The 12,270-nt window shown below is 47.0% G+C and overlaps 1 protein-coding gene across 1 annotated transcript in view; it reads right to left on the bottom strand.

The window, feature by feature from the left end:
- The window catches only part of NUFIP2 (nuclear FMR1 interacting protein 2), an 84,278-nt gene extending 73,056 nt beyond the window's left edge, over positions 1-11,222 (bottom strand). Inside the window, exon 1 of the mRNA XM_077480364.1 lies at positions 10,890-11,222. Within this exon, the coding sequence (XP_077336490.1) occupies positions 10,890-11,094 (205 nt within the window). The 5' untranslated portion in view covers positions 11,095-11,222. The remainder of the gene's footprint in view (positions 1-10,889) is intronic.
- Between the last annotated feature and the right edge of the window lie 1,048 nt (positions 11,223-12,270).

Here is a 12,270-nt window from a genome sequence, read left to right as displayed (position 1 = left end):
TAAGTGAAAATTTCCAAATTGGGCCCAATTAGCCATTTTCCCTCCCCAATGTCATGTGACTTATTATTACAAGATCTCAGGTGTAAATTGGGAGCAGGTATGTTAAATTTGGCATTATCGCTCTCACTCTCTCATACTGGTCTCTGGAAGTTTAACATGGCACCTCATAGCAAAGAACTCTCTAAGGATCTGAAAAAAAAAAAACAAAAAAAAAAGAAGAAGAAGAATTGTTGCTCTACATTAAGATAGCCTAGGCTGTAAGAAGATTTCCAAAACCCTGAAAACGGAGCGGCAGCACAGTGGCCAAGACCATACAGCAGTTTAACAGGACAGGTTGAAGGGGTGGGGGTGGGGGTGTCAGCCCGTCATTGCTCAGACAATACGCCACACACTGCATCAAATTGGTCTGTATGGCTGTCGTGTCAGAAGGAAGCCTCTTCTAAAAAGATGATGCACAAGAAAACCTGCAAAACAGTTTGCTGAGGACAAGCAGATTAAGGACATGGATTACTGGAACCATGTCCTGTGGTCTGATGGGACCAAGATAAACGTAGTTGTTTCAGATGGTTTCAAGCGTGTGTGGAGGCAACCAGGTGAGGAGTACAAAGACAAGTGTGTCTTGCCTACAGTCAAGCATGGTGGTGGAAGTGTCACAGTCTGGGGCTGCACGAGTGCTGCCGGCACTGAAGATCTACAGTTCATTGAGGGAACCACGAATGCCAACATGTATTGTGACATACTGAAGCAAAGCATGATCCCCTCCCTGGGCCGTAGGGTAGTATTCTAACATAATAAGGACCCCAAACACCTCCAAGACAACCACTGCCTTGCTAAAGAAGCTGAGGGTAAAGATGTTGGATTGGCCAAGCATGTCTCCAGACCTAAACCCTATTGAGCATACGTGGGGCATCCTCAAATGAAAGGTGGAGGACCACAAGGTCTCTAACTTCCTCCAGCTCCGTGATGTCGTCATGGAGGAGAGGACTCCAGTGGCAAACTGTGAAGCTCTGGTGAACCCCATGCCCAAAAGGGTTAAAGGGGTTGTAAACCCTCGCGTTTTTTTCACCTTAATGCATCCTATGCATTCTGCACAAATGCTGGACTCGGGAGCGTGCCCGCAAGGTAACCCCCCCCAGGATAGCGCATCTCCTAGGGGGTTATACGATGCAGTGAGGAGATACCATCACCGCTGGGGGACCCCAAAAGGAGGAGGATCGGGGCCACACTGTGCAAAACGAACTGCACAGTGGAGGCAAGTATAACATCTTAATCTGTAATAAAAAAATAAAAATAAAAAGTGAAGCTTTACAATCACTATAAGGCAGTGCTGGAAAATAATGTCCGCCACACAAAATATTGACACTTTGGGCCGTACTCTTTTTGTTGCCAGCGGTTTAGACATTAATGGCTGTGTGTTGAGTTATTATGAGGGGACAACAAATGTACACTGTTATACAAGCTGTACACTCACTACTTTACATTGTAGAAAAGTGTCATTTCTTCAGTGTTATCACATGAAAAGATAGAATAAAATATTTACAAAAATGTGAGGGGTGTACTCATTTTTTGTGAGATACTGTAATGCACCCCAGCCCTAGACTAAAGTACTGCTTTCAGGCAGGCTCTATTGCAAAAAAAGGCATGCAATGTCTTGTCTGCAATTAAAGTGTACCTATCACCTGCCCACAGCACACCTCAGCCTACATCGCCAGCAAGTGTTTTTTTTTGGGGGGGTGGCAAGCAATGCACCCACACACCCTCCCCCCCTCCCACCCCGGCCAGCGTTGGGTCACCTGCGGTGTTAAAGGGACCTACTACAAGCAAAGTTTGTGTGGAATTCATGAAGTTCTCAGAGGCAGGTCAACACAATATGACCTCCAGGGTGAAGATCTGCTTTAAGATGCCAGTCACGCCGCCGTGCAGCATTTAGCTCCCGTGCCTTCAATCCTGGCACAAGTCTCCAGCCCCACAACCTGTCAAAGTCTATGGCTGACTAAAATACTATGCGGTTGGACTGTCTGAACCATAAACTGAGTGGTATTTGCGTTTTTGGGCTCTATGTGTTCAGGGGCGACTGTCCAGGACATATGCCTAAAGCTTTATTCATCCTTTACTAGGGACCTCTACACAGGACTCCTGGGCTGAGAGGAAGGCGCTGGCTGTCATTTCCCTGAGCCCCCGTTCACACTGGTGTGACTTGCGATTTGACATGTCCAAATTTCATGACAAGCCACTACCTATTGTTGGCAATAGAACTGTTCAAAGCAGTGCTACACCAATTTTAAAAAAAAGTTTCTGAATTATTTATTAGCAAATTCAGGTGCGACTTGCATCAGTGGCTTACCAAATGGGGGCAGGGCATTCTGCCCTGGGTGCCACACACTGCGGGGGGGGGGGGGGGGGGGTGTCAGGCTGGCCGAGGGAAGCAGTGACAGTGGGGCGGGCTCAGGCAGTGAGAGCTGAGCTGTGACAGGGTGTGGAATGTGCCACTACCCGGGGGAACATCTAGAGACAGCTGAGTGGTGCAGTAGAAAGAAGACACTCCCTCTCCTGCTATACAGCAGGAGGAGAGACAGTGAGCAGCGCTTAATTGAGGAACTGCTGGAGTTAACTTTTTAGGTTAATCAGCAGGTGATTGGTTGCTTTGCAGGGCTCTTAATGAGTGGGCACACCTGGGCATTGCCCAGAGGCCCCTGCACTTTCTCCAAAGCAGCTGGTCCTTGAGCCCGCGCTGCCCCAAAATTGGGGGTCCCATGATGGCACTGAGAGTGATTGATAGATACACAGGGGAGGCAGGCTGGCAGCAGTGAGTCTGTGCTGTGCAGAATGATACCTATTATTTCACAGCCAGCAGGGAGAGGCAGGGCCGGAGTGCCAGTGATGCTCTGACCCCACCCCATGCAGCTTGAATGCTCAGGACTTGGAGGCCGCGAGGTAGGAGCTGGAGTGGGAGCTGCTGAGTCAGCAGCACTGAGAGCCCACCTGCGGAGGTAGCATTGTGGATGGTGTCATGGTGAGCCCAGCTGTCCAGCACAGTTTGCACCGAAGGGCTTGGAATGCCCGGGATACTCCCTCCTCCGCCCCTCCTTCTGGTTGCTTGATTAGTATAGACGAATCCAGTGCTGGATGTGGGCACATAGCCAAAATTCTACATGCACTGCATCTCCACTGGAAAAGGGGGTACTACATGGCTGGAATAATGGTGCTAGGAGATATCAGATGTAGCGAGGAAACAGTGTAGGGGGGGAATCAGGGATGTAGTGGGGTCACAATACAAGGGCTATCTTATGGTATATGGTAACAGTGCTGGGGGGGGGGGGGTATCTAGGGCATACAGGGGCCATAGTTCTGGGGAGGAATCAATCTAGCAGATATATGTACAGGACAGCTTTATGTACAGTGGTGTGAAAAAGTCTTTGCCCCCTTCCTCATTTCCTGTTCCTTTGCATGTTTGTCACACTTAAGTGTTTCGGAACATCAAACCAATTTAAACAATAGTCAAGGACAACACAAGTAAACACAAAATGCAATTTGTAAATGAAGGTGTTTATTATTAAAGGTGAAAAAAAATCCAAACCATCATGGCCCTGTGTGAAAAAGTGATTGCCCCCCTTGTTAAAACATACTATAACTGTGGTTGTCCACACCTGAGTTCAATTTCTCTAGCCACACCCAGGCCTGATTATTGCCACACCTGTTCACAATCAAGGAATCACTTAAATAGGAGCTGCTTGACACAGTAAGGTCCACCAGAAGATCCTTAAAAGCTACACATCATGCCGAGACCCAAAGAAATTCAGGAACAATTGAGAAAGAAAGTAATTGAGATCTATCAGTCTGGAAAGGGTTATAAAGCCATTTCCAAAGCTTTGGGAATCCAGCAAACCACAGTGAGAGCCATTATCCACAAATGGCGAAGACATGGAACAGTGGTGAACCTTCCCAGGAGTGGCCGGCCGCCCAAAATTACCCCAAGAGCGCAGCGACGACTCATCCAAGAGGTCACAAAAGACCCCACAACAACGTCCAAGGAACTGCAGGCCTCACTTGCCTCAGTTAAGGTCAGCGTTCATGCCTCCACCATCAGGAAAAGACTGGGCAAAAATGGCCTGCATGGCAGAGTTCCAAGGAGAAAACCACTGCTGAGCAAAAAGAACATCAAAGCTCGTCTCAATTTCTCCACAACACATCTTGATGATCCTCAAGACTTTTGGGACAACATTCTGTGGACCGATGAGACAAAAGTGGAACTCTTTGGAAGGTGTGTGTCCAAGTATATCTGGCGTAGAAGGAACACTGCATTTCATAAAAAGAACATTATACCAACAGTAAAATATGGTGGTGGTAGTGTGATGGTCTGGGGCTGTTTTGCTGCTTCAGGACCTGGAAGACTTGCCGTGATAAAAGGAACTATGAATTCTGCTGTCTACCAAGAGATCCTGAAGGAGAATGTCCGACCATCTGTTCGTGTACTCAAGCTGAAACGAACTTGGGTTCTGCAGCAGGACAATGATCCTAAACACACCAGCAAGTCCACCACCGAATGGCTGAAGAAAAACAAAATGAAGACTTTGGAGTGGCCTAGCCAAAGTCCTGACCTGAATCCTATTGAGATGTTGTGGTATGACCTTAAAAAGGCCGTTCATGCTCGAAAACCCTCTAATGTAACTGAATTAGGACAATTCTGCAAAGATGAGTGGGCCAAAATTCCTCCAGGACGCTGTAAAAGCCTCATTGCACGTTATCGCAAACGCTTGGTTGCAGTTGTTGCTGCTAAGGGTGGCCCAACCAGTTATTAAGTTTAGGGGGCAATCACTTTTTCACACAGGGCCATGATGGTTTGGATTTTTTTTCACCTTTAATAATAAACACCTTCATTTACAAATTGCATTTTGTGTTTACTTGTGTTGTCCTTGACTATTGTTTAAATTGGTTTGATGTTCCGAAACACTTAAGTGTGACAAACATGCAAAGGAACAGGAAATGAGGAAGGGGGCAAACACTTTTTCACACCACTGTATGTAGTATTTTCCCACTGTTTCTTTTCTGTACAGAATGAATGTTCATATAGTTAATGCGGAGCTCCAATTGTCTGCCGCCTACATACTTGATGTCTGTTTACCTGCACTGTCGCCATTGTAGGGGCTCCAGAACATGCAGGGGCATGCTGCTAATGGCGATAGTGTGCCTGCGTGCCACTGTCTATGGCGCATGCGCCGCAGACAGCGGTGCCTCTCTTTTTGTAAATATCTCCTAAACCGTGTAGGTTTAGGAGATATTTCTTGGACCTACAGGTAAGCCTTAATGTAGGCTTCATAAAAATTATATAGTATATAGCTCTCGTAAATCTATTGTCCAATATATACCATATTGACAGCGCTAAAACAACAAAACAATCAATCTTAAGAGGGTGATCGTCCCATGGTTATAAAAAGTACCACAGTAGTGTCCTTAAAAAGTCCCACGCATCTAAGGATGGGATTTCAGTTGAAACAATCAAATGATGAGAAACAGAAAGAAAAGTCCATCGCCAAGATAAGATAACCAGTGCAAAAAGAGCTTGACAGCCGGTGACACCCCTTATGGTAACACACTCACCAGAACCCAAAGGGTTAACAGGCACTTCGTTATGAGTAATCTTTCTCTGGTGTTCCTCTGTAACAAATTCCTGTGTCATCAACGATCAAAGAAGGTTCTCAACCTCAGATTCTTTAATATCGCATCAATAACAGATATTCCAGGATTTTTTATACTTCACTCCCAGCAGAAGGTTTGCATATAGGAAACAACAAAAAGAGAGGTTCCATAGTGCAAACTGTTTTATTCATTAAAATATTCGTGCGCATATACACCATACATACATAATCATTTAAAATTCATTCACAGAGATGTCACTACTAGAACGACCGGATTTGTCTCACCGCGGCTCCGGGCGTCTTAGATCAAATACAGGCTCGGCTTCCACGGCGGGTCCCGGGAGAACGTACAAATCGACCGCTCTGTAGTTACGAATAGCTGCTTGATCACGCCCATACGCGTTTCGTCATTACGTCTTCGTCTGTGGGCGTCAACGCCCACAGACGAAGACGTAATGACGAAACGCGTATGGGCATGATCAAGCAGCTATTCGTAACTACAGAGCGGTCGATTTGTACGTTCTCCCGGGACCCGCCGTGGAAGCCGAGCCTGTATTTGATCTAAGACGCCCGGAGCCGCGGTGAGACAAATCCGGTCGTTCTAGTAGTGACATCTCTGTGAATGAATTTTAAATGATTATGTACATGCGCACGAATATTTTAATGAATAAAACTGTTTGCACTATGGAACCTCTCTTTGTTGTTTCCTATATGCGAACCTTCTGCTGGGAGTGAAGTATAAAAAATCCTGGAATATCTGTTATTGATGCGATATTAAAGAATCTGAGGTTGAGAACCTTCTTTGATCGTTGATGACACAGGAATTTGTTACAGAGGAACACCAGAGAAAGATTACTCATAACGAAGTGCCTGTTAACCCTTTGGGTTCTGGTGAGTGTGTTACCATAAGGGGTGTCACCGGCTGTCAAGCTCTTTTTGCACTGGTTATCTTATCTTGGCGATGGACTTTTCTTTCTGTTTCTCATCATTTGATTGTTTCAACTGAAATCCCATCCTTAGATGCGTGGGACTTTTTAAGGACACTACTGTGGTACTTTTTATAACCATGGGACGATCACCCTCTTAAGATTGATTGTTTTGTTGTTTTAGCGCTGTCAATATGGTATATATTGGACAATAGATTTACGAGAGCTATATACTATATAATTTTTATGATTTATTTATCTTTTGTATGATAGCAGCTTGCAAATTATATCATCCTTGACTCTGTGGGCGCTGGGATCAGTGGGGAATATTCTTAACATTTTATGTTCAGGTTGTTTGCCAGTGATATTAGTACTTCTTAATGTAGGCTTACCTGTAGGTCAAAGTGGTTTGTAAGGGTTTACAATGACTTTAAGATGGCCCTGGTTGCTACTGGTCCTAGCAACCAATCATGAGCTTGTTATTATGAAAACTACCTCCAGCAATTCCTCTGTTCAGTGCTGCTGTATCTTTCCCTTTGGCTGCATGATTAACCACTTGCTGCCCGCCCCAATTCTCGTTTTGGGTGGATGTCATGACGGCCCTCCAGAACAACTGCTCTCGCATAGTGGCAATCGGTGGTACGGTGTGTCAGTCTGGCACACTGCTACACCGATCTTGTTAAAGAGCCTCTGAGCCATGGCTGATCACGATGTAAACAGGAAGAGCCGTTGATTGACTTTTCCTCATTCGCATCTGGCAGACATGAGTAGAGGAGAGCTGATTGGCTGCTCTCCTGGGGGGGTGGAGTCTGTGCTGATTGTTTATCAGCGCAGCACCCCCTCGGATCACCAGGGATTAGCGCCACACTGGACCGCTAGGTATGCCACCCTAGACCACCAGGGAAATGCCAATCAGTTCCCATCCACAATGCATGCCAGTACCATCAGTGATGCCTATCATGCTGCCTCTCAGTGCCACTTCATCGGTGCCGCCATATCAGTGGAGAAAACTTACTTATTTACAAATTATTATTATTTTTTTTGTTATAAAAAGTCAGCAGCTACAAATACTGCAGCTGCTGACTTTTTATAATTGGGCACTTACCTGTCCCAGGGTCCAGCAATGCAGGGGATCGAAGCTCGTTCCCCCCCCCCGTTTGGCAGCGCTGGCATTGTAACTGTGGCAGTTACACAACCAGGCACCCACTGCGTATGAGCAAGCGGCAGCGCGATTGGCCACACAATCATCTGTTACTTGTCACATGTCCCAGATGATTGACAAGAGGGGAGGGAGCAGAGCCCTTCCTGCGACGAGGGGAAGTGACGTCAGGATCCCAGGCACTGAAGGAGGCAGACTATGAGAGACCCCCTAGCAACAGCTATTTAGAGCGGAGTAATAAATAAAAGAAAAATCCAATTTTTTTTTTTATTTTAGGATGGAACTCCACTTTAAAAAAAAAGGTAGGAAGGGGGGCTCTCTATGTAACATGCAGGGGGTCCAGAGGTGCAGGGTGCTGTGTGAAAGGGTCCAGAATTGTGGGGACTGTGTAACATGCAGGGGTCCAGAGGTGCAGTTGTGGAGAGAGGGTACACAGTTGTGACAAAGATATTGGGGGGATGCAGGGGGCACAGTGGGGTATTTTTATATTTTAACATGGGGGGGTGCCAGATGCTCTAGGCACGCCCCTGACTTGCATAGACATCTGTGCATGAAGTCGCACAAATGCCAGCCAAGTCGCTAATAATTAGGGGTTCTGACTGGATTTGCTGCATGCTTGTTCCAGGTCAGTGACAGAAATCAGAGGATCAGTGTGAATCTCATAATGAAGTCAGCAATGGCAGCCTCCTTCCATAGAACTCTCTGGACTTGCTTTATAAATCCATGCAGGAAAAGGATGGCAGGTTATGTAACACACACTGCCACATCTTCTAGAATATTCGTGTGAAGACGAGCCTGCTCCGACGGAGCTTCACGCTGCACCAGCAGGCCATGCGAGTCCTTATTAACACCGCACATGGACTTGCCCCGGACTGCCTGCAGCCCCGTCTAGACGGGCAGGTGGTGGCCGGCGAGTGCCCGGCTCCAGCTCCCGGAGCAGGCCGCACTGACCAGCTGACTGGAAGGGGAGGAGAAAGCGCAAAACTGGCCAGGATGATTCCATGAACCCCCTACAGCAGTCCGCTTTCCAGAATTGTACACCGGCCGAGGCCTGCTGATCACTGTCAGCCTAGATCCGCGACTGCACGCCGCCATTTGGGGAGAACGCTGCACAGTAAACACCCAGCTCCACATCATCAGTCATCACCGGCAAACACTGTGCTCTATGGATCAGTGATCATCAATGTACAGCGTATGACCTATAGACCAGTGCTCATCAATACACAGCATATGGCTTGCAGATCAAATTATCAATATACATTGTATAGCTGATAATCTAATTCACAAGGTATGGGCTATATATCAGTGGTCATCAATGCACATCCTATGGCCCCAGGCCTATAGATCATTACCCATCAATGTACACTATATCAGAGCTCATGAAACACTATGGCCTATAGATCAGCACTCATATTGGACACTATGACCTGTTGACCATATCAATACACACAATAAACAACAATAGATCAGACCTCATCAATGGACACTACATGGGCCTATAGATCATAACTCAATTATTCACACTGTATCGCATATAGATCAGTGCACATATGAGCTATAGGTTAGTAATCATCAATGCACACTGTATGGCCTATAGCTCAGTACCCATCAATGCACATAGTATGGTATATAGATCAGATCGATATACAGTACATAGCCTATAGATCAGCACTCACATTGTACACTGTATGACCTGTAGACCAGATCAATGCACACACTGTATGGCCTGTAGATCGGTGATCATCAATGCACACTGTATGTCTGGCCTATAGATCAGTGATACTGAAGGCAAAGGCAAATCCACTTTGCACCACAAGTGCAAACTACAAGCGCAAAGTGCACTTGAAATTGCACTGAAAGTGCAGTCGCTGTCAATCCAAGGGGCACATCCGAAGAAAATAAACAGCATCTTAGCTTGCACATGACTGGATGATAAAATCAGCAGAGTTTCCCCTCGTTTTAGATCTACCCCTCAGATTTACAGCGACTGCACTACCAAGTGCAAAGTGGATTTGCCTTTCGTAAATAACCCCCTGTATGTCTGCCCTATAGATCAGTGGTCATCAATACACACTGTATGGCCTATAGATCAGTGGTCATCAATGCACACTGTATGGCCTATAGATCAGTGGTCATCAATTCACACTGTATATCTGGCCTATAGATCAGTGGTCATCAATGCACACTGTATATCTGGCCTATAGATCAGTGGTCATCAATGCACACTGTATATCTGGCCTATAGATCAGTGGTCATCAATGCACACTGTATATCTGGCCTATAGATCAGTGGTCATCAATGCACACTGTATATCTGGCCTATAGATCAGTGGTCATCAATTCACACTGTATATCTGGCCTATAGATCAGTGGTCATCAATGCACACTGTATATCTGGCCTATAGATCAGTGGTCATCAATTCACACTGTATATCTGGCCTATAGATCAGTGGTCATCAATGCACACTGTATATCTGGCCTATAGATCAGTGGTCATCAATTCACACTGTATATCTGGCCTATAGATCAGTGGTCATCAATGCACACTGTATGGCCTATAGATCAGTGGTCATCAATGCACACTGTATATCTGGCCTATAGATCAGTGGTCATCAATGCACACTGTATGGCCTATAGATCTGTGGTCATCAATGCACACTGTATGGCCTATAGATCTATTGACTTGTCATCAGAACCCGTCACTGAGCACAAAGTCCGCAGAATGCTCAGGAAGAGGTTCGTGATGTGAAATGGAACTTTGACATCTGCTACAGAAGCCAGGATGCCAATGTATCAGCCTCTGCACTATCTTCCATTGGCGGAAGTCCTCCGTGGATCAGAATGCAGATGTCAGGCTGAGCTGTCACAATGTATCAGAACACTCCTGTAGCAGACAGATCTGTAGGGCCGACCCTCAGCTATCAGTAGAAATACATGCGGACACAGCCATCGTTCCAATGATAAATACAGCGATCGGCCCTATAACCTTCACACCACAACGTCCACCCACCCATTAAATGTGAATGCCAGGCTAGAGAGCCAGGATCCATGGAGATCCCATACAGGCCACAGCCCATAGAAAGGCACACATGTACATTGCAGCCCATCACCCCCTCCCCCTCCAGTACCCTTTACCCCCAGTGCTCCTTCCCATCCTCCACAAGCGGACCTGTTTTCTTCTGGTGTGCTTCCTGGTGCTGTAGGGCGTGTTTGTGGTCATGTTTTAGCGGCTTTGGCTGATATCTGAGGTTGCCCTCTGCTCCATGCTGCAGGCTGGGGGTGCTGTAGTAGTAGTAGGTGCTGTGTGAGGACGATGAGTGGTGGAGGTGATGGTGGTGATGATGATGGTGGTGGTGGCCAGGCTGCTCCTCCATTGAAAGTGTCTGGGCTCCCCCTGTGCTGGATCCAGAGCACAGAGCCCCCTCTCTCTAGATGGGAGAGTGCAGATGTGCCTACTTCACTAGAACAAGCCGGTTGGCTCAGGGACTCTCTAGAAACGATTGACTGTTCCTCTCCAGCAATCAGGCTCCTCCAAGTGCCTCTGATCCCCGCCCACTACCCCCCTCCATGTATCCGCCCCCCTTGTGTCTCCGCCCCTCTCACCTTCCCTCCCTGCACAACTTTGCTTCTGCAAGCTCACAGGGCTGGGCTTCAACGTCAGCACTAGACTGGACCTTCCATACACAGCACACAGAAGAGTTCCTCTGCAGTACACAGCTCCATCTGGGACCACAGGCACTCATACTGCATGTGCATTGTGCTGATTGATCGCATGAGATGCAAGTCTGCAGTGTGTGTGTGGGGGGGTCAGCTAAAGATGGGATCCCAAAAAGAAAGGGAAAGTTCTCCATATATGGTCTAGGTGGCGAGAGGTTGTGCTGCACGCATAATAGATTCGATCTGGTCAGTCCCGGGTACAAAGCAAGCATTTGTTTGTCTCATTTCCTCTAGACCTGCCTTTCTAGGCTTTACAGTATTTATCCTGGAGGAGGAACCATTAAAGGAGAAGTTTGGGGTACACAAAAAAAACTTTCATACTCACTTCTATGCTGCAGCCGTCCCACGTTGGCGCTAAGCCCAAGAACTGAGCACTCACATGAGCGCTGATCGATAAGTTACACATACTGGTTGATTGCATGACATGAGATGCAAGTCTGCAGTGTGTATGGGGGATCAGCTAACAATGGCATTCGAAGGAAAAAGGAGCTGTCCATATATGATGCACTTGGAGCAGAGAGCAGTGATTGCCAGTCACTGCTCTCTGCCCCTTTAGTGATGATTGTTAGTCACTGCTCTCTGCTCTGCCCCTCCAGCAGTGGCCACCAGTCACTGTTCTCTGCCCTGCCTCTCCAGCCATGATTGTCAGTCACTGTTCTCTTCCCTGCCCCTCCAGCCATAATTGTCAGTCACTGCTCCCTGTTCTGCCCCTCCAGCCATGATCATCAGTCACTGCTCTCTGCTCTGCCCCTCCAGTGGTGATCATTAGTCACTGCTCTCTGCTCTGCCTCTCCAGCAATGATCGTCAGTCACTATTCTCTTCTCTGCCCCTC

This window comes from Lithobates pipiens, unplaced genomic scaffold (assembly GCF_037356315.1).
Source record: "Lithobates pipiens isolate NorthernLeopardFrog02 unplaced genomic scaffold, aLitPip1_a1.2 Scaffold_16, whole genome shotgun sequence".
NCBI classification, from domain to species: domain Eukaryota; kingdom Metazoa; phylum Chordata; class Amphibia; order Anura; family Ranidae; genus Lithobates; species Lithobates pipiens.
This window is presented reverse-complemented; position numbering and strand designations above follow the sequence as displayed.